This window comes from Magnolia sinica, chromosome 17 (assembly GCF_029962835.1).
Source record: "Magnolia sinica isolate HGM2019 chromosome 17, MsV1, whole genome shotgun sequence".
Taxonomy (NCBI): domain Eukaryota; kingdom Viridiplantae; phylum Streptophyta; class Magnoliopsida; order Magnoliales; family Magnoliaceae; genus Magnolia; species Magnolia sinica.
Genome location: NC_080589.1, coordinates 33,302,775 through 33,324,216, shown reverse-complemented (window position 1 = coordinate 33,324,216; position 21,442 = coordinate 33,302,775). Strand labels below are relative to the sequence as shown.

The following is a 21,442-nucleotide window of genomic DNA, read 5'->3' as shown; positions in this document are numbered from 1 at the left end:
TTATGGTGTGGTTTAAAGGCTAGGGAATGTGGGAAATGGGCTTGGGGTATCTAGGCTTAGAGGAATTATGATGCAGGACAATTAACCACTTGCTCTAAAAGCTCGAACTGTTAGAGCATGGCGAATTAATCCCTTTATCTTATAGCCTAGGTCCCACATCTCATGGGTTAGGAACTCGGCCAAACCCTCCTTGTGGCCCCAAATCACATGGATACCGCCTCACACGGGCCGCCCACCCCGAGTGTGTCCCCGCATCCCACAGGCTACCCCACTTGAGCCTGGTGTGAAACGCGCATTAATCACCCCCGGTGAGGAGTCTCGAACACGAGACCTCCCCCGTGAGCCCCGCCCACCCCGAGTGTGCCCCTGCATCTCACAGGCGACCCCACTCGAGCCCGGTGTGAAAATGCCCAATTTGATGCAGGACAATTAACCACTCGCTCTAAAAGCTCGAACTGTTAGAGCATGGCGAATTAATCCCTTTATCTCATAGCTTAGGCCCCACATTGCATTGGTTAGGACATCAGCCGAACTCCCCTCATGGGCCTCAAATCACATACGTACCGCCTCACACGAGCCGCCCACTCGGAGTGTGTCCCCGCATCCCACAGGCTGCCCCACTCGAGCCCGGTGTGAAATGCGCATTAATCACTCCCAGTGAGGAGTCTCGAACACGAGACCTCCCCCGTAGGCCTCGCCCACCCCAAATGTGCCCTTACATCCCACAGGCGACCCCACTCGAGCCCGATGTGAAAATGCCCCTGCATGAAATTAAGGTTGGAACATTCGGGTCGAGGTTTTGGACTGGGATTTCAGATTTTGGGTTAAGTATTTTCGGATTTAGGGTTTCTAGAATTAGGAATGTGGGTTTCAGGTTGTGGGAATTAGGGATTTATGATTTGGACATGGGATTTTCAGATTTTGGGGATTTGGGTTTGGAAAAATTGGGGATTTTGGAATTTGGATATCTAAGGTTTTGATAATCAAGGGGCTGAAAATTAAGGTTTTGAAAATTAGGATTTGTGGATTAAGGTTTGGGATTCTAGAATCTAAGTTAGGGTTTTAGAGTTAGGATTGATATAATGGACAATGAATAGAGGGGAACAGAGGTAACGAAGCAAGAGGGACAAGGGGGACGAGAATTGTCCATACGGACAACCCCACACATGTCCATATGGCCGTACGGACATGGGTTTAGGCCTGAGGTAGTTTGGGTTAAGGTTTGGTTGGGTAGGGATTTGAATGGCAACAAAGAAGATGAAAAAAAATAATAATAAGGAAGAGAAGAAGCAGATGAGAGAAGATAACTTGTTGAGAAGAGAGAAAAGTAGAAAAAATAATTAGGGAATCACTCCTTGTGGTTTCGCAGCACCAATGCAAACACAAGATGATTATTATTTATTTATTTTTATTTTTTTTGCTCAATCTCAAAGCAAAAGGAGAGAAATCTCTTTCAATCATAACATGCATAATGGCTAAGGTGGGGACGTCCAACCCTTTATAGTCTCATAAAACACCTCTTACAAAAAGGCGCTCTCAGATAAGATTCTCAAAATAAAGACGCTTAAAGAATTAAAAGTTGTTCCCAACTCCTTACTCTCAACAAAAATATGAGCTATCCCAAAAATAACAAAACGTGTAAGCAAAAAAAAAAAAACAACTAAACTATTTCGTGGCCCATGGGGATCCACGATCAAGTGTCCAATGATTATGATGCAACGGTCTGATCATTGTGTCCACTCGATCCAACGGTCCGATGTGTCCAGCAAGCTCCTATATGCAGCCCACGTACATCTTCCCAGCGTAGAGTCTTTAAAGAAGCACGAATATGCACATGGGGTCTTTAACGTGGCTAGGAATGTGAATTGGGCCAAGTAGGTCCCATATAATGGTCGTCTAGCCATAAGGAGACTAACTTAGTCCTCATCTAGTATGATGCTCAGATGTTCTCATCAATTCGGTGACACGTGAAGAGATCCGGATCTCGTCACTGAATCTCTACCTCTGTGATACACGTACTGTATGACTTTAGTCTACCCTTCCACTTGATGAGGTGCTCCTGGTAACCTCAATGTCATGTGGAAACCGCCCACTCTTCCTAGATATCCACTATCTTTTCTCTTGATAGGTGTGTATGGCAAAAGAGGTTGATGCTAGGAAGAATAGTTGGGTCTATGCCAAAGGTCATAGAACAAGTCGGGAGGGATATCATCAGGAACAAGGTAATAGTCTAAATAAATGATAATAGGTGTAGATGTTGGACCCTTAAAAGACACAAGATCTTTCACATTAAATGTAGATTTAATGCTCGTGTCAGGTGGAAGATCTACAACATACGCATTGTGTCCCAAATTATTCATTATGTTATAAGGTTCTGCACTACAGGCTTGTGATTTCTTAACGGTCTCTTGCAGAAACCGTTCAGGCCTTATATGAACCATCACATAGTCACCTACCTGAAACTTTCTGAACCTGTGATGAGAGTCAGCAAACATCTTGTACGTTTCATTACTCATGCTAATCCGTTTTCTCATTTCAACATGCAAATCATAAATATGACGTGTAAATGCATCTGCGGACCATGGCGACCTATGTGAGACTAACGCGGGAATAAGATTTATGGGCTTCCTAAGTTCATCTACTTGCCTTTCCAAATTCACTTCCTCCGCGGGACTCATTTGATCATGAGGAAGGTTTGGTAGAGTCAAGCCGGGGACAAGATCTAAGGCATGCTGAATGTTCCGCACAGGTGTAAGCTCATCCGGTATGTCCTCTGGGATAACATCACTAGACTTCCCCAATAGTGGACTGACCTCAGGTGGTAACTCTACACTACTCCTAGGTGTAATCTCAAGTGGCATCTCCATACTAACCTTAGGCGTGTCCTCACTTGCTACATAAACATACACCATCAAATCAACTTCGGTCCCCCTTTCAGACTCTTTGGCATTTATTACAGGGAGAGATTCAAGCTGGAATTTCCTCACATATTCAAGATCAGTTTCTTGATGTCTTCCTTCTTTTTCGGGGTGCTTTTGGGTGGGAGAGGATTCAACTTTATCTTCTTACCCTCATGCATAAATGAACACGTATTCGAGCAACCGAATAGTGTCACATTGTGATCATACAAGCAGGGTCTGCCCAAAATAATGTGACCTACATCCATAGGCAAAATATTACATCACAACACGTTCGTATAGGAACCAAACTAGATAGGAATGAGACAACGCTGAGAAATCGGAATTGAAGACACATCAACCCATGAGACTTGATAAAGCTGAGGGAGAGGAACGACTTTCAAACCTAAGCGATCCACAGTGCTAGCAGAGACCACATTGGTGCAACTACCACTATCATTGATCAACTTGCAGTTTTTATCACCACACTTGGCATAAGTGTGGAAAGTTGAATTCATGCGCCAATCATCACTTTCTATAGTCTGGCCTAAGGCACATCTAACAACTAGAAGTGGTTCGGTCTCAGCTCCATCTTCATCATTAACACCAATTTCAGGTTAACATTCTTCTTCTTTGCAATTGCCCTGATCAGCCACATCTTTACCCAACTCGCCAATGATAAGGGGCCTTATTTCGCTCTTTTGTAGGGCATTGATGTGTGAAATGCCTGTATCCTTAGCCGTTGTAACACCGCACTTGCTCATCTCCCTTTAAACTGGTACTAGCTAGACCTTTATCATTGACATCCCTAATGTTGGATTAAGTACCGGTAAGGGCTTTGGATTGACCCCCAATACTAGGCTTGGCTCTTTGGGGAGTGGCCTTGACATTGGACTCACGAGGGTCGAATCCCCTCACGAACTGCAATTTCAGATACCGCTCAAGGTCTTGCACCACTTGATAGGCATGATATAGGGCGCTGACATCGTAAGGGATGAGCTTACACTGAAGCTCGGATCAGAAGCCCATCCTGAAACGGGAAAGTGTCATTAACGAGTCTTCATCGATGTTACATCGCATCATGTATTCATCGAACTTGGCGATGTGATCTGTCACAAGCATTGATCCCTTGCAAAGGGATTGCCACTAATCCAGGAGCATCTTACGGTACGAGAGGGGGAGATATTTTTCTCTCAAAATCTCTTTCATCTCGGCCCACAATGTGACCGGCCATCTCCGGACTTCTCCATCTTCTACTTGACATTTGTCCAAAACAATTTGGCTTGGCTCACCAACTTCATCTTGGGAAACCTCACTCAACATCTATCAAACATGTTATACCACTCAAAATAGTGATCCATGTTCGCTAGCCAATTGAGAAATGCCTTGGGGTCTAAGCAACCATCATAGCTTGGGGTCTCAACCTTCACACATTTCATCATACACTCATCAGGATCATGGCGGTCCTGATACCCTCCAAGAGGTGGCTAGGTATGCACTTTGCCGCAGCCAATACCTCAGCCATGATTTCTCTCACGTTCTCCAACTTGACCTCCCGCTTAAGATTGCTCATCTTCCCTATCGTCGGGGTTTACCTAGAGGGAAGCTTCCAACTAGGTCATGTGAGTATGAGTCTCATTCCCGAGGGCTGCCAGTTGGTGACTGGTGGGTTTACTTTAGGCCTCGATGACCACGAGACGGTTATTGACGGCATTGATAGCCTCGGCAAGTTGTTCTAAATTCATTGTGGGGTGTAGACCAAAACCAAACCCAGTGCGAGCGCGCATAAATCGGAAATCTAATGGGAAACATAAGAGTTAAAGACTCTACATACAATGCGATGGGAATGGGAAGATTGTTAACCCTAGACACGACAATATGAAAGCCTAAAGTAGATGTAACATGAAAATCCTAGGCTAGACATAGGCTCTGATACCAAAATTTGATGTAGGACGGAATGATCTAACCAAATATAATGCCATGAAATTAAAAGACAGATTAGCTAGAACAATGAAAGGAGAAAATAAAGCTAATTTACCATAAATTTAGAAAATTCATATTCATGACATGTCCAAATTCAAGCCTATGATAATCCCACAATGCGAATCTCATAAATTACTGATTAAGTAGGACATATGGGAGATAGAACCCCCATCCTAGCGTAGTGTTAAATATGAATTCAATGGAAATCATGTATCTTGTACAAGTTTTGACATGTTAGGGTGGTTTAACGGCTAAGAAATGTGGGGAATAGGTTTGGGGTATCTAGGCTTAGAGGAATTAAGGTTGGAACATTATGGTTGAGGTTTTGGGAGGTTTTGGATTAGGATTTCAGATTTTAGGTTAAATGTTTTAGGACTATAGATTTCTAGAATTGAGCATATGGGTTTCAGGTTCTGGGAATTAGGGATTTATGATTTGGACAAAGGGATTTTCAAATTTTGGGATGTTGGGTTTGGAAAAATTGGAGATTTTGGAATTTGGATATCTAGGGTTCTTATAATCAATGGGTTGAAAATTAGGGTTTGGAATTCTAGAATCTAAGTTAGAGTTTTAGAGTTAGGATTGAAATAGGGGACAATTAATAGAGGGCAACGGAGGTAACGAAGCAAGAGGGACAAGGGGGAAGGGAACCGTCCGTACGGATAGCCATTTCAGATCCTTTTGTTGCTTTCTCAGTAACCACATTTGTCTTTCTTTCTAAAAAGAATTTGTGAATGAGTGAGAATGGTCGTACGGACACGGATTTGGGCCTAGGGTAGTTTGGGTTAGGGTTTGGTTAGGTAGGATTTGGATGGTAACAAAGAAGAGAGAAAAGAAAATAAGAGATGAAGAAGGAAGAGAAGAAGAAGATGGGAGAAGATGATACCTTGTTGAGAAGAGAGAAAAGTAGAAAAGATAACCAGGGAATCATTCCCCTTGGTTTCACACCACCAATCCAATCACAGGATGAAAAACAATTTCTCAATCTCAGAGCAAAATGAGAGAAATTGCTTTCATTCATAACATGCATAATAACTATGGTGGGGATGCCCAACCCTAATAACTATGGTGGGGATGCCCAACCCTTTATGGTCTCAAAAAAGACCTCTTACAAAAAGCGCTCTCATATAAGATTCTCAACATAAAGACACTAAAAGAGTTAAAAGTTGTTTCTAGCTCCCTACTCTCAACACAAATATGAGCTATACCAAAAATAACAAAACATGTAAGCAAACTAAACAACTAAACTATTTAGTAGCCATTCAGGGGTTCAGGACCGAGATGTCCGATGATGATGATCCAATGGTCTGATCATCGTGTCCACTCGATCCAACGGTCTAATGTGTCCATCAAGTTCCTATATGCAACCCACGTGCATCTTCGCAGTGTGGGGTCTTCAAAGATGCACAAGCATGTACATAGGGTCTTCAAAGTGGCTAGGAATGTGAATTGGGCCAAGGGGGCCCCATGTAATGGTCGTCTAGCCATAGGGAGACTGGCTCAGTCCTCCTCCTCTGGTATGGTGTTCGAATGTCCTCATTACATGGCATATCTCTCTTCTACTAGATCTGCATCTTCCTTGTCTATTCTTTGTGCACCATGGCCTTTACCTCTATGTGACATCATCGTAAAAGAAGAAGCTCATGTAAAAACGAAATAATGGTGGAAACGGAAGCTTTGATACCAAATCTGGTGTAGCTAACAAATGGGAATCGTCAATTGCACAAAGTTGTATTAAACCCTACCTTAGGATCAAATCATGCCCTAACAGACCCAATCCAAGATAAGGATTCTTCTACTAGAAACAAAAGGAAAAAAATGCAAAAATCTAGCGAATAATCGAAGCTCTTACCAATTTTGATGGTCTAGATCATACATCCCACATGTGCAAACATGTAATTGCACAAACCCTAGTCCAAGGCTTGTAAAAAAAGATGAAAATGTCCTAGAAGCTGTTGGACTTTTTCTGTTATTGAGTTTTTATATGAAAAGCGATAGAAAAAAGCCCTAGAACTAATTTTGGGCCTTACATCAAGCATAAACTATGGGTTGGAAGTTATAATCTCAACCCTATAATCTTTATTCAAAGGAAAATAACTAAAATACCCTTATTTACTTAAGTGAGACATAAGCAAAGTAAAAATAAACTAAAATTCGTCTAAAATAAAGAAAAAATCGTAACTTGAGGAAAATGCCACCAAAAGACACTTTTGTGGACCTGAAAGCGTACCATGGGTGTCATAATGCGTGATCCATTAATGGGTCTATGAGTTTGGTCCATTATGGAAGGTATTTGGGTCCTGTTCCACACTCTAATTTATGTCAAAATTCATCGGCAAGTAAATCAGCTCGATCCATCAATATTATGTTATGTCATCCAAGTCCGCATCTGTGTGTGTGCATGTGCGTGCACCCTTGATAGTGGAATGGCAGAAAAGGATTCATGTATTCATGTAGCCAGCCTCAATTAGTTAGGATAGGGCTTAGATGACATTATTATTATTATTATTATTATTATTATTATTATTATTATATAATTCCTGTTCTGAAGAAGATTGCTTGTCCTCATCCTAAGTAAACTTAGAAATGCAATAAATTGTGTATATTGCAGTCCAACACCAAAGCCTTTTTTTTCTTCTTTGAAGGATGAAGCCTTTTCTTTTCAACCGTTTCAATAAAAAACATGTTGCTGCCATAAGATCATGAGAACAGGAACACCAAGTGAAGAGTACAAGGCAAGTAAACTATAGATGTGTTTGATTCGTCTTTCAAGGAGAATGGTGTTTTTGCAAAGAGAGCTCAATGAACTTGGAAGCTCATTAAATCCACTAAAGTCGAGTATTCCTTACAACAAAACCTAAAAGAAAATAGGGACTCCTACTCTAGCAAACTCATGTAATGACATCATTGTGAAGAGCTTTATCCACTGGAGAGTTTACTAGTCATGAACAAAATCTCATATTTCATTTCTCCCCCCTTTTCCAATGAGGGGACAGATTTCCTTGCACAATACTCCAAGTGCCTACTTGGATTGGTAGAATCCTCTTTTCTACCATAGAAAAGAAATCGTTTTCCTTATATTTGACGATTTTCAACATTGAGAAAACAAAAGCTATTGTGGAAATTGATTTCCATTTCCACGGTTTTCCTTTAAAAAAAAAACACCTAAAGAATGGAGATTTCCACGTTTTCTAAGAGAGATCTTTCACTTTTTAACCATTGACCTATCCAAATCTCCATAGAAATCATGAATGCTAAAACAAATACGTTATTAGGATTCTTTTCCACAGATTGCCTCCGATGTGATATTTTCCTTTCTAAATCTATTTCTTGGATTCCACCAATCCGGAGACCTGAAATTTGCTATGAGATTAGTCTTGGGAAGATGCACTTGGCTTTAATGACATTGTGTTCATGACACAACTTTTAAAATGGTGTAGCAATTTAATCAGGTTAGAGAAGATCCGGCAACATCACTGTGTAGCTGACTGAAGTTGTCATCAGTAAAGCACCCCTTATTTAATTGACAAATTACCAATTTCTCAATTGGCAAGCATGGATGAGTGTCACCCTCCAAACAAAAGCAAGTACCCTGCAAATAAGCTAAGACACTTCGTAAAAGATTTAAAATTTGCCTTGATCAAGAAAGGAACTCCAAGAATTTATAGGTATGGTCAAAAAGCAAATGACGCGTGTGAAATCTAAATTCTTTATCCCAAACACATATCCTTATATGGACTCCCTTGCTCATACAGTGTCCTGCATTCCATCAAAAGAAGCCAGATATTGCCCACCCAAATAACTTATGCAATTGATTTCCAACAAGGATTCATTTCTCATCTCATCGTATAAGAATAAGACGGCTCTTTCCAAATTCTTTGACAATAAAGAAATGCACACAGGCAACGCATATCACAATCCAATACTGACAGGCACGCAAAAGTTCACCTTCTTATGAGTTGTAATTCCTGAGTCATTGGTAGCAGTATCCAATGAAGTGAACAAAAGAAATGAAAGATAGAAGGGAGCTAGATTCAAATCGAATTCTAAATCTAGAGCATGTCTATATGGGGAATGGCACCCAGATGGTGGTTTTTTATGTAACCCACTTGCATATAGATCTGAACTTTGAGATCTTGAAACCATCAAATACTAGGAGTCCGATCTGAACATGTCCTAACTTGGTACTAAAAGGTTATGCTTGTCTCCATTGTGATAGGGATGAAGTTTCAACACATGCCACATATTTTATGTTCCACATTCTAACAATACCTTCACCCACTCAGCCAATTTCTGTCATTAACAAATATATCAATGCCTTTTGAGTACTCCAATTTCACTAATATCAAAATGAGGCCTTGATTTGATCAACGAGACTCCATGACATGGTTTTTTTTTTTTTAGAAGGCGGCTGATTTTATTAAAGAAGAAAACAGAAGCAACGTTTCCAGCAGCAAGTGATCCTCTCATAACTTTGCAGCCTGGCAGGCACTGGATACGGAAGTGTTGGGCCCGCTCAAGGGGAACCGCGAGAACTCCACTCCGACTAAAAAGGCCTCAAAGACAAGAAGCTACTTCAAAGCATCCCAGTCTCCCAAAAGGACTGGCATAGAGAACAACAGGCAGCAATCATGATTAGGATTCTTCTTTTAAGAACTCAATCTACACCACTTTGTCCTCAAAACTCCTTTTTTTCTCCTCATGCAAGCCCCAAATGATCCAAAAAGAATGATACACCACACGATCTTCATTCAATCTTTAAATGGCCCACACCTCCAAGTCAAAAGCAAGTCACCAATGGACTTCTTGTGATGGGGACATCCCGCGCACGCCGTCCACACGTGCACGCACACCACCCCCCCTATGCTCGTACGCCAGAAGAATGAGGGCCCCACCGTCGATCTGGATCGATGACGACGTCCAGGGAGGGCCTCCTAACTAGAAGATGAAGTTTTGATTCAAAAGAGTGGGCCCGTTAGTCAAGAAAAGCCCATCATAGGATCTCATGATCGTGGCCCACTAGTCAGATTGGTTTCATATTTTATGTTTTGCTTATTGTTATTATTTAGAACATCATGAACGCTTTAGATTTCTTTATTTGGTTTTTATTTTAGTTTACTTCATCGCCAAGTAATAGGTTGCACACATGGTGCGAGGCTTGGGGTATAGGGTCTTCCTATAAATAGGCACCCTTTGTAGTTCTTTTGATTAATTGAAGATTAATAAAAATTCTGTGTTTTCCTACTCTCTGAGTTGTGAAGCTTAATTAGGTGCGAAGCCCTCCCTTCATCGAAGGGTTAACTATCGTGGTGCAAAGCCACATCTATCCCGATTCGCCCCCATCCATCGCCATCTCTACTACCCATCTTCTACCATCCCTTCTTCTCATCTCACCCCATCATCTACACTTCAAATCAATCATCTATTGCAGCAATTCTCCTCCCTATATCAGAATTTCAGAATCTGGCCCTACAGGAGGGCTGAAACTTCAGCGAATCACTACGCACAAACTGTATATCGGATTGAGTTGAGATTTGGGGGTTTTGGAGTCCATCCCTGGCCGACCAGGGCCAAGGTGGCCTTTTTCTGAATAATGGGCCCCACACACATGCGGCCGTGATCACACGCACGTGCGTCTGGGCCATTGTTATTGTCCACACATGCGGTACTTCTCTGGTTCGTCTCTCTCCTCTCTTTCACTCCGCTTTCACCTAAAAACCCCTAAATTACTCAAATCTCCAATTTTATGCCCCTTTTTTTATCCTAGGGTTCCCCGAATTGGAATTTCTGAATCCCTTGGATTAGGGACTGATTACTATGCATGTGTGGATGATTATTTCTTATCTTTGAGTATTGTTTTGTTCATAATTTTTATTGATCCAACCCTATCATGTGTAGGCCTGGACCCGCATAGATTCCCCTAAATTGAATGTTTGGACTTTCATGTGGGATATGGAATTTGTGTAATTGTTTCTGAGCTAACATGATCTTAAGCCTGAAATCTCGCATATTATATTTAATTTTCATGTCCTGCATCATCTTGAGAGTCAAAGCAATCCTGAATCTAACTAGAAGCAAGTTCCAAATATCTCTAGCTAGAAATAAGTTCTAAATATCTCTAGCTACCAGCCTACCACATAGTGAATGAGAAGGTGATAATCAGATTCTTCCACTTTCCTACAGGCTACGCATGTTTGGGAAAGCTGTTGAGCTTCTTTGGATTGTGCCGTACTAAGATTTTATTAGTCGCTGCGACCAAAGCAAAAGCCATAACTCTTGGAGGCGCCGGAGATTCCATACTTTAGCACGAGGAAAGTCACCAACACTCAATATCAGCATCGAGTAAAAAGATGTCGCAAAAAAGCTACCACTTGACTTCCACCTCCAAATTTTCATATCCACTAAGGAACCATCTGCATGCCTGCCAATAAATTTGCAAACAAAACTGATTCCCATACCTCCTTCACCATTTGATAAAAGTGGCAAATTTGATTCTCTTACAATGCCAATGCCAATGCCAAAACTGGTTTTTGCACCTCCTTTCAACAGATAAGGTGGTATTCATGCCCCATATCCCTTCCCACAGGATAATCCTCTCAAGAGACTCAATCTCCAACACCATAGCCGCAGGAACCTGAAAGAGCGATAGCAAATAAATTGGAAGACATAAAAAGGCAACCTTGATGAGGGTGATTCTTCCCCAGAAACAGAAGAAAAGTCCCTTACCACCTGGCTAGCTTCATTCAATCCCCTTGATGACAGGGTTCCACTCTAGTCATGTCTTTTGAACTTTTCCTACAAACTCAATTTTCTACTACTCTAGTCGTGTCTTTTGGACTTTTGGATTGGTAGAATCCAAAAAATATATTTGAAAAGGAAAACATCACATTTAAGGAAATTTATGGAAAAGAATCTAACTTAATTTGTTTTTTTAGTACATGTGATTTCTGAGTGGAAAGGTCAATGGTCAAAAGTGAGAGTTGTTCCTCAAAAAAAGGTGGAAATCTCCATTTTATCTTTTTTTAGGAAATAAAAAGCGCACTTTTTCATGGAAAACCATGGAAATGGAAATCAATTTCCACAACTAACTTTGTTTTTGCAAATAGCGGAAAACATCACATCTGAGGATAACAAATTCATTTCCACGGTAGAAAAGAGGATTCCACCAATCCAAACAGCCCCTTAAATGTACAATTCGCTTAACGTTGTTGCTACCATTTTGATCACAATGATAGAATAAGTACTAATCATACTGCATGTCATTATTGACATCATTGCTAAGATGGTTGCCATGAGTGCTCATAAAGGGAAAGTCGATAGTGGGAACTAGAATGAATTCCACCAAACCAGAAAGAGGGAGAAAACACAGGAAAGCTGGAAGGAAATTTTCCTACAGAATTTGCAGTTTATCTCTTTCTACAAATGAGGGGATACAATTCACTACCTATAAATACAAGAAAAGGTATTGTAGATACGAACTTTGTTAACCTTTTGATTTCTCTTTAATGCCAATAAATGATTCCCGATTAAAAAGCTACAAAGCAGGTTCTATGATGGTATTAATCCATTAACTCCCAAGGATCAAAACTTGGTTCTAGAGTGTGACCTGCCTAAGGACCAAACAATCAGAATTCAGTCCAACTCGATCACACACACACACACACACACACACACACACACACAAAAAAAAAAAACCTGCTTTGGATTTAGGTTCTACACGAGATTGTGACTGATCTCTCCCTTGTCCAGTAATCATTCCAAATAGGGTAAGGAGTTATGAGAGCCTTAGACCATGAACAAGAGGTTTTGACTAATCTCGTCCTTGTCCAATAATCATTCTAAGTAGGGTAAAGAGTTATGAAAGCCTTAGATCATCAAATAGAGTTACAATAATTGGAATTAAAACCTCTGGTTAGCAGAGATCTGCATGTACGAGAAGGCTAGGTTTGGCTACATCGAAAGAAGCCTGAGGTTCAAGGAGTTCCTCTTTACTCTGAGGCTTTGAGAACACCCGTGAAAACTATACAACTCATTATCTTTGGTTTTAACTGGGAAGGAACAGATGGAGTCATAGCTCACCCCTCATAGTACAAAAAACGAAGGGGGATGAGCATAAGATGAAGTGACTGACCGAAAGTATGGAATGAAGGCAAAGTGCTCCCAAAAGAAGCTTGTAATGAGTTCCTCTGGTTCTTTATGGCTGTTATGTGGCTTATACCTCTGGATTGCAATGCTATTAAATTTATCAAGTTTTCACTCAAAATGGTCATAACTGATCCATGACCAAGCAATGAATCCATATTAGCTCCTCATTGGGCCTTGATATTTGATAGGTTTGAAAATGGATAACACAAATAATAAAGTCTAGCATGAACCAATGCAGCCTGTATTTTCACTATTTTGAAGTTTCCTATTATCCTGAAGATGTGACTTCAAGGGATTCAACATCACGGGAAAACCACTACACATTCCCCATGTGATATGTGGAGTAGCCAAACATAATATAGTGACCGTTTTTGTATTGAGGTTGACACATTGGATACAATCAGACTGGAGGGACCTACGATGCATTCTAATTTGAAGGGTTCATGCATTGAATATCTAATCAAGTGATGATACTTTTTTTTTTTTTTTTGAAGTTTCAAAAATATTATTAAAGGGAGCCGAAGCAACCCAGAAAAGGCAATTCATTTATAAATCTATTTATGTGTTCGTAGCTGCGCCAGTTAGTGGAAGAAGTTGGGGAAGAATGGAAGATTCTAGCCATCGACTATTTTGGCCTTTTTGCTGTTGAATGTGAACCATTACCGTATTCTTCCTTAAATGCCTATTTGTTGCCTACCTATTGAACAGTACAGGCTTTTATATTTGAGAGATTTTTGGTGAGTGGCATATCCACAATTGGGTCGAGATTTTTTCTATTTTTATTTTTACGATTTGCATTTCTTTAACATATATTAAGAATGAAATATAGCAGAAATTCATTTCTTCGCTCACTTGGTATTGACACGACAGCTAGTCCTGAGACTAGGTAAAGGAGGGTTGATGTCAACTCACTCAAGTGGGCAACTAATTGCCAAGCCTTTGTCAAGCAAATAATGAGGCGGTAACACTAAGTAGTTCAAATAAGGATGTGGTGATGACGATGATGATGATTTCCCTGACCCACTAGCAGAAAATCAAGTCCCTAGGTAGCTCGGCTCTATGATTAATAGATACCAATCTGATTCCTGGTTTGGAAATTGGAACCATGCATGCACTCATTCATGTGACATGTGCTCATGCACACACACACACATCCATAAAGCTAGTCAATCCATGTGAACGGCACTTATACATGGGTTACTCAATCCTAAGAGAAAGGGGAACCCCGTCAAAGAGCATGTACCAATCACACTTCAAAAGAGAATCATATTAGAATTCTTGAACCAGGACGTGAAGGCTAACAGCAACGTTTGGAAGTCTAGAGGGGCAGTAGGGGACCTTTAGAAGAGTTATCTTTCTGTTTAACAATTTTCCTACCTCGTGATAGCATAACAGGACTATAGTGCTATTATTGTGTCCTTCAAGATTGAAGTGGCACTAAAGAGGGAATATTTGGGGCATCAATAATTGTGCCTAGTGAGGTTGCTTTCAATTGCATGCAAAAGACCTTAATTGTTTGCAAATCTCCCTTTATGAGTTACGCTCAAGTATGTTGTTGGGCATGATTACGTTGGCATGTGTGTGGTGTTTGGTAAAAATGTATTGGTGGGCTCCTTCCTATTCTCTATAGCCAAGAAGTTGAGCATGTCCTTTCCAATTTGGTATGATGGTGGTGCATTGGTATGGCGACTACCATGGGATAACATCAAAGGATTTTGTTCCTATTACTTCTTCAGGTACATGCTCATCAAGCTCATCCAGCACCAAATGCAACAGTTCATATATTCCCCTTTGTGGGTAGTTTAAGGTACGGTTTTGGGCCTAAACCAGTTGACATGTGAGTCATGCTAGTAATCATGTAGTGGTGGCTTCCTTATTATTTTGTGCAACAAATACTCAAGCATGAACCTTCACTGGTGTGGGTGCTTTGTGCTTAGCAGTTTGCCTAACAACAACCCTTCGTGCTACTACCTTTACTTCTCACCCTTTGGCCATCCATATAACAGTTTGGCAATGGTCAATAGTAGAAGGGACAGTGCCAGCCTGTGACTAATGTCAATGTGGGCCTTTAACATTGCCAGTTCCAAGAGCCCAGGTAAAAGAGAAAGGTTGATGGCTGTTGGGCAGCCAGCGCTAAATATTTTACTAATCAACCATTTAAAAACCAACCACAGATTGCCAGGAGTATGTGTGTACGTCCTATGATCAACAAAGACTGTCAGATAGGATGAACAGCCCTGGTGCAACCAAATGACTCCACAAGACTGATCCAACTGTTTAGATTTTGTTGACTAGAGAGGGGCTTTTCACAATCTCTAGCATTCAGCTAGAAGATTATTAGGTTCTTTCCTACAATCTCTTTCTTCTTTTCTTATAAATCCATTCACATCCCCTTGGGTTTGCATCACGACCATAGATCACACATATCCCTCATTTAAATGATGTGATCATCCTATCAATGTGATATTGAGGCAAATTGATAGTGGATGATAGCTCATATGCCCATATCCCATTTGTGTCCAAATAAAATTCTGGGTTCACATAGGGCATTGAAACAATTGAGAAACACACCCAAATAAAGTAAAACTAATAAAAGAAATGGCGATAGAGAAACACCCACCTCATCTTTTTCTATTATTGTGGATCCGTCAATTTAATGAAGCTAACCCAAATGAGAAAAAGAAGAAAAAGGAAAATCTAAGAGGGAGGGAGACATACATGAATTAAGGTTCAATCAATTAAGATTCTGGGTTCACAGAGGGGATTGTAATTGCAACCTCCGAATTGAGAATCACACCCAAATCATGTAAATTTAATAAAAGAAATGGCGATAGAGAAACATCCACTGGTGCCGTCGATTCAATGAAGCTAACCCAAATAACAAAAGGAAGAAAAGAAAAATCTAAAGAGGGAATAAAACATACATGGGATTTTCATCAAAAGAGGGGCAGCCACCTCCCTTAGAATCCAAGAGACAATGAGGGAGAGGCCGAAGAGGCCGCAATAAGCTAGGCGAGCAGAGCGCCTGGAGATTCCAGACGCCACTGATGTGCAGAGGCCGCATGTCGAAGCTGCACAGCACGAAGCAAGGCAAGAAGCTGCCCACATATCTCTCTCTCTCTCTCTCTCTCTCTCTCGATAGATGAATTGGTAGATGCACAAAATACCCAACAAAATGGAGTCCGGATCCTCTGTTACCGGGTAAACAGAGACTTCCTATTACCCGGATCCTCATTGGTCCACGTCACCACTTACTGGAAAAAAAAAAAAAAAAAAAGAAAGCTCCGGACGCCGAACCATTATAAAAAAAAAAACAAAAGGAAAAAAAGAAAAAAAAGAAAAAGAAAACAGGAAGGGAGGGAAAAGAAAGAGAGGGTGTGTTGCGTGACCTCCGACTCGCCCTTCTCGTCAACGAGTTCGCCGACTCGGACGTCGACTCGCTTCTCCACGACGCCACCCACCTCAACGCTGCTTTCAATCTCTCCACAGTCTCCCTCACCCACGGTCAGTAAATCCTCAAAATACCCTTCTCCTTCTTCCAAATTCCTCACCACCTCCCTTTCTCAATACCAAATTGCCCTTATGTTTCCTTCTATTTTCCATTAGGTTGCGGTTGTTGCGATGTGGGCGGGCCTTTTAGAGAATCTCTGCAGCGGATTGTCGATAGCAACCACAATTTTTACTGCCACCTCGTAGAGGTATTGTTCTTCTGTTGGTTCTGTTGCCTACCTCACTTGCATACATTCAAAGTCCAATTTTTTGAATTTTTAGTCCAATGCTTTTCGGATTTTCAAAATTTTCATACAAAAAGTTAAAGGAGGGTGTGTTTCGTAGACATCCGGGCTTGAGAAGCCAGAGAAGTTTGTAGCGGAGTTAGAGGAAGTCGGCATAAATCTGGATTGGATTATTGTTGTGGTGGATGCTGAATCACTTCCCAAGATCTTAAGCATGGATGTTGTGAAGCAGCAGTTGCAGCATGTGGATCTTGTGCTGCTGAACAAGTACATTTTTTACCTGATAGGAATAATCACATGCATTATCCAGCCCTGTGTTCCCTGCCAACATGTCATGTGTGTAGGATATCTGGGCCATGCAAAAGAAAGAATGTGGATGGTTCATTTAAAAAGGAAGCAACAATTTGAATGGTCTGGATTGCTGTACTTGTACCACCATGTGATGGACAGGGAATCAGATTGTTTTTTCCAACCAACTTAATTGCCCTGATTGTTTTGTTAAATTACCAAAAAAGCCAAGCACTTATCATGGTATGGATAATAAGTATAGGGAATGATCACATACTCCGACGTATTTCAATTCAATTTGTGGGGCCTACTTTAATGTGTGAAGAATCCAAACCATGCATCAGGTGATCCACGTCCTGCTCATTATATAACTCAAAAACTAGGCTGGTCTAAAAAAACTCGAGTCCGGATCCTCTATTATTTGGTAAACAGGGATTCCCTGATTGCCTAATCCTCTTGCTTTTGGATGGCCTTTTTTTGCCCGTAAATAATTTGACAAACTGTAAATGATTTGCAGTATTTATAGGAAAAAAGTTTGGATTTCATTTACAGGCTCGAATGGTTCTCCATTCACAGGACTTAAAATGCTTTACGGGCTATCCAAACGCACACAATCATTTACTTGTAAATCATTTATTGCTTAAAGCCAAACAAAATAGGCACCTGTAAATCATTTGCAACTTAAACCATGCCGCAAAGGAAGGATGTCTCCTCTTAAAATGTTCACAAGACCACTTTGATTCATCATTATAGGTCATTCATTAGGCTATTCAAAACTCTAGTGGCCCACAGGTTATATAGGATTTGGGGATAATTTTCATCGATTGCTCTTAATGGTGACCCCGTAGATTTATTTAAAGATTTTTTAAATTTATTTGAAGTGTTTTATGTTAGATGACGAGTTATATATATTATACAACTTTTTTTTTTTAATCAGTCTTCATGTTAAATTTCTCTTGACATTATAGGTCAATTGAAAATAGAGCTCTTATGGCTTTTTTGCACGCCATGTCTGGTGGATTCTATGCCTCATTCATGACGTGATATAGACATCGACTTAGCAGTGAAAGTTGGTATGGATGATCCAGACATAGATGAGAAGGTACCGAATCCAGAAATTAGTATGGAGTTTAAAACAGAGAAAGATGCATATGATTTCTACAATAGTTTCGGAAGGAAAGTCGGTTTCAATATTCGAAAGCATAGTGTAAAAAAGACAAAAAGATAGGTGTATTGAAAATGAGAGATTTTGTTTATTCCAAAGAAGGTAAACGGTCATTTGATAAACGTGATGTTAATGTGAAGCATCATCGGGATGAAACAAGAACAGGTTGTGAGGCACATATGAAAATTAGATTGGGAGTTGACGGAAAATATCGTGTTACTGATATTAAGATTGATCATAATCATATTCTTGCATCTCCTGAAGAAGCTCATTTGTTGAGATCACAACGGAAATTTACTCGAGAAGTAGTTGCCGATAATTGTGATAATGCAGGTATAAAGCCAAAAGCGACATATGATTTCATGATTAAACAAGCCGGTGGTCGACAGAATGTTGGATATAATTTGGTAGATTACAAGAATTATTTACGGACGAAAAGGGTGAAAGCAATGAAGAAATTTGATGATGAAGGTCTTTTGATATTTTTAAAAAAAAAGCAAGCTGAAGATCCAATGTTCTTTTATTGTATTCAATTTGATGTTCAAGATTGTATCACCAACATTTTTTGGGCAGATGGAAGAATGATTTTAGATTATGAACATTTTGGGGATGTGATTTGCTTTGACACAACGTATAAAACAAATGAGTATGGATGGCCATTTGCACCATTTATTGGTGTTAATCATCATAGACAAACAGTTATATTTGGGGCTGCACTCCTCTACGATGAAATAATCGATTCTTTCAGATGGTTGTTTAGGACATTCTGTGATGCAATGTGTAGAAAAGAACCCCAAACCATTCTCACAAATCAGGATAAGGCTATGTCAAATGCCATCAAGATAGAGTTACCTGGAACGGTTCATCGTATTTGTGTATGGCATATGTTTTAGAATGCTTGCAAACATCTAAGTCATTTATTTTGTTCTTCCAAGTCGTTTGACAATGATTTTAGTAGATGTGTATATGATTTTGATGAGGAGCATGAATTTCTTGAAGCGTGGGAAAGCATGATCATGAAATATAATCTCACAGATAATATATGGTTATAACAGTTATTCAATGAAAAGGAGAAGTGAGCATTAGTATATGGAAAGAATAGTTTTTGTGCAAATATGAAGAGCACGCAGCGTTGTGAAAGTTTAAATAAGGATTTGAAGAAATACTTGCATCCTGGTCAAAATATAATCAGATTTTTTGAACATTTCGAACGCTTGGTGGATGATAGACGAAATGCAGAATTAGAAGCCAATTTCAAAATGACTCAAAGTTCACCAATTGTAACTTTTCCTGTTAGCATCCTAAAGCACGCAGCTAGTGTATATACACCAACTATTTTCAAATTATTTCAAGCAGAATTTGGTGATAGCCTTGATCAAATAGTGGAACAAGTAGATGAGTCTGGTACAGTCAGAAAATATCAAGTTTTGAATAGAAGAAATCAAAGTCTTCACATTATTACTGTTGACTCAATGGACGAGTCCATCACTTGCAGCTATAGAAAGTTTGAATTCATGGGTATTTTGTGTTCTCATGCATTAAAAGCTACGAATCATACCCTCACAAATATCCCGGCTAAGTACATCTTGAAAAGGTGGACTCGAGAAGCTGCTTCAATTTCATTCTCCTCATTAAGTAGTGGAAGTGACTCCATTGACAAAAGCAAGAAATCACAATCCCGGCGTTACAATAGTTTACTTTGCAATTTTATGAAATTAGCAACAATGGGTTGTGAAAGTGAAGAAGCATTTGAATGTGCTTCCAAGCATTTAGAATGGATGTTGCAAGATTTGAAAAAGATTTTGAAAGCAAAAGAAAATGAAAAAGAACCCTCATCATATGTTGAAAGTTTGAGTAATGAAAAAGGCGTTCAAGCTTATCGGGTAAAATTCGAAGATAGTGATGTGCAGCAAAGAAGTGAAATCATTAAAATTAAAAAAGAAGCTCATGAGAAAGCAATGGAAAGTTATTATATCAAAAGAAAAAGCGCTGAAATCATTGAAGTAAGAGAAAAAGCTCATGAAATTAAAAGAAAAGAGAATTATCATGGTAGACGTAGAATTAAGAATAGCTTGGAGAGAGGAAAATCGAAGAGATGTCGACAGAAAGAGCAGAGAGATACACCAAATCCAGTCCATCCCAGTCAACAGCCCACATTAGTACGCTCTAATATTCAATCTCCATTTGCTCAGGTAGCATTTTAATTACCCTTAGAGTAATGAAAATTTATTTTATAGTGAAATTGAAATTTTCCAATGAACTTAATATTTACTTGTACATTATGTTAGGAATACAATAATGTCGGGCCTCTCCCCATGACCACATGCTATATACCGGAAGCACAGATTCAACCGCAACTCTCTCCTTCTTGGTGTCAACCACAGCTGTTTCATTCCATGGATCAACCACATCCATATATCCAGCATGAAGTTGATTCAAATTTTCATATGCTTGATAATTTCAACTTTACACAATTACTCTAGGTAATGAATAACATTTAATGAAAGCTGATATAGTTTAGTTTTGTAAAATGAAAATGTATGCATATGTAAACTTAGGTATTTTAGTAATTAAAAAAGTAATTGTTATTCAATTTGAACTTTGATTTGAATTATATCTTAATGAAATTAACTTGAAATTTATGGAATGTTGACTGTGTAGTATCCTGTTACATCCAGTGCATTCCAACAGTTCATGGTAAGAGGCAGTAATTCAAAATTTGGAACAGAGGAACAACGACCTTTATCGAAATAGAATATGGTAAGGTTCATCGTATCTAATATTTTCTAAATCATTTTCAGATTTTTCCTAAAATATCTTAGCCCCTAAGTATAATCACATACTCCATTCTCATCACACCCTTATGTGTAATCACATCATACTTCCTTATAATGCACAACAGATCGTCTAGTGTATGCCAATCACACTCCACCATCCATATCACATCCTTAAGTTGAACCTCAACACACACTTCATCACCAATATGATACTGTCAAGTGTAATGGGACCATTCTAATTGAAAATCCCTTCGCATCCTAAAGTGGAACCAAGTTATAATCCCAATCAACCACATCACACTCTCAATGGTAATCCCATCACATATTCTAACTCAGATATATACTACAACCACATTACATTCTTAAGTGTAACCAACTCACACACACCTTCATTTTCATTACACTCCTAAATGTAAATGCATCACATTTACATAAATGCATATTATATGATCA

The 21,442-nt window shown here is 39.6% G+C and overlaps 1 protein-coding gene across 2 annotated transcripts in view; it reads right to left on the bottom strand.

Moving 5' to 3' along the window:
- Positions 1–16,198, bottom strand: part of LOC131230274 (uncharacterized) — a 33,300-nt gene extending 17,102 nt beyond the window's left edge. Inside the window, exon 1 of one of the 2 annotated variants that reach the window (XM_058226111.1) lies at positions 15,950–16,198. In XM_058226111.1, coding sequence (XP_058082094.1) covers positions 15,950–16,133 — 184 coding nt within the window. In that variant the 5' untranslated portion in view covers positions 16,134–16,198. Of the gene's footprint in view, positions 1–905; positions 912–15,949 lie in introns of those variants that run through there. The other variant, XM_058226112.1, reaches the window with a different exon arrangement.
- Positions 16,199–21,442: the final 5,244 nt, after the last annotated feature.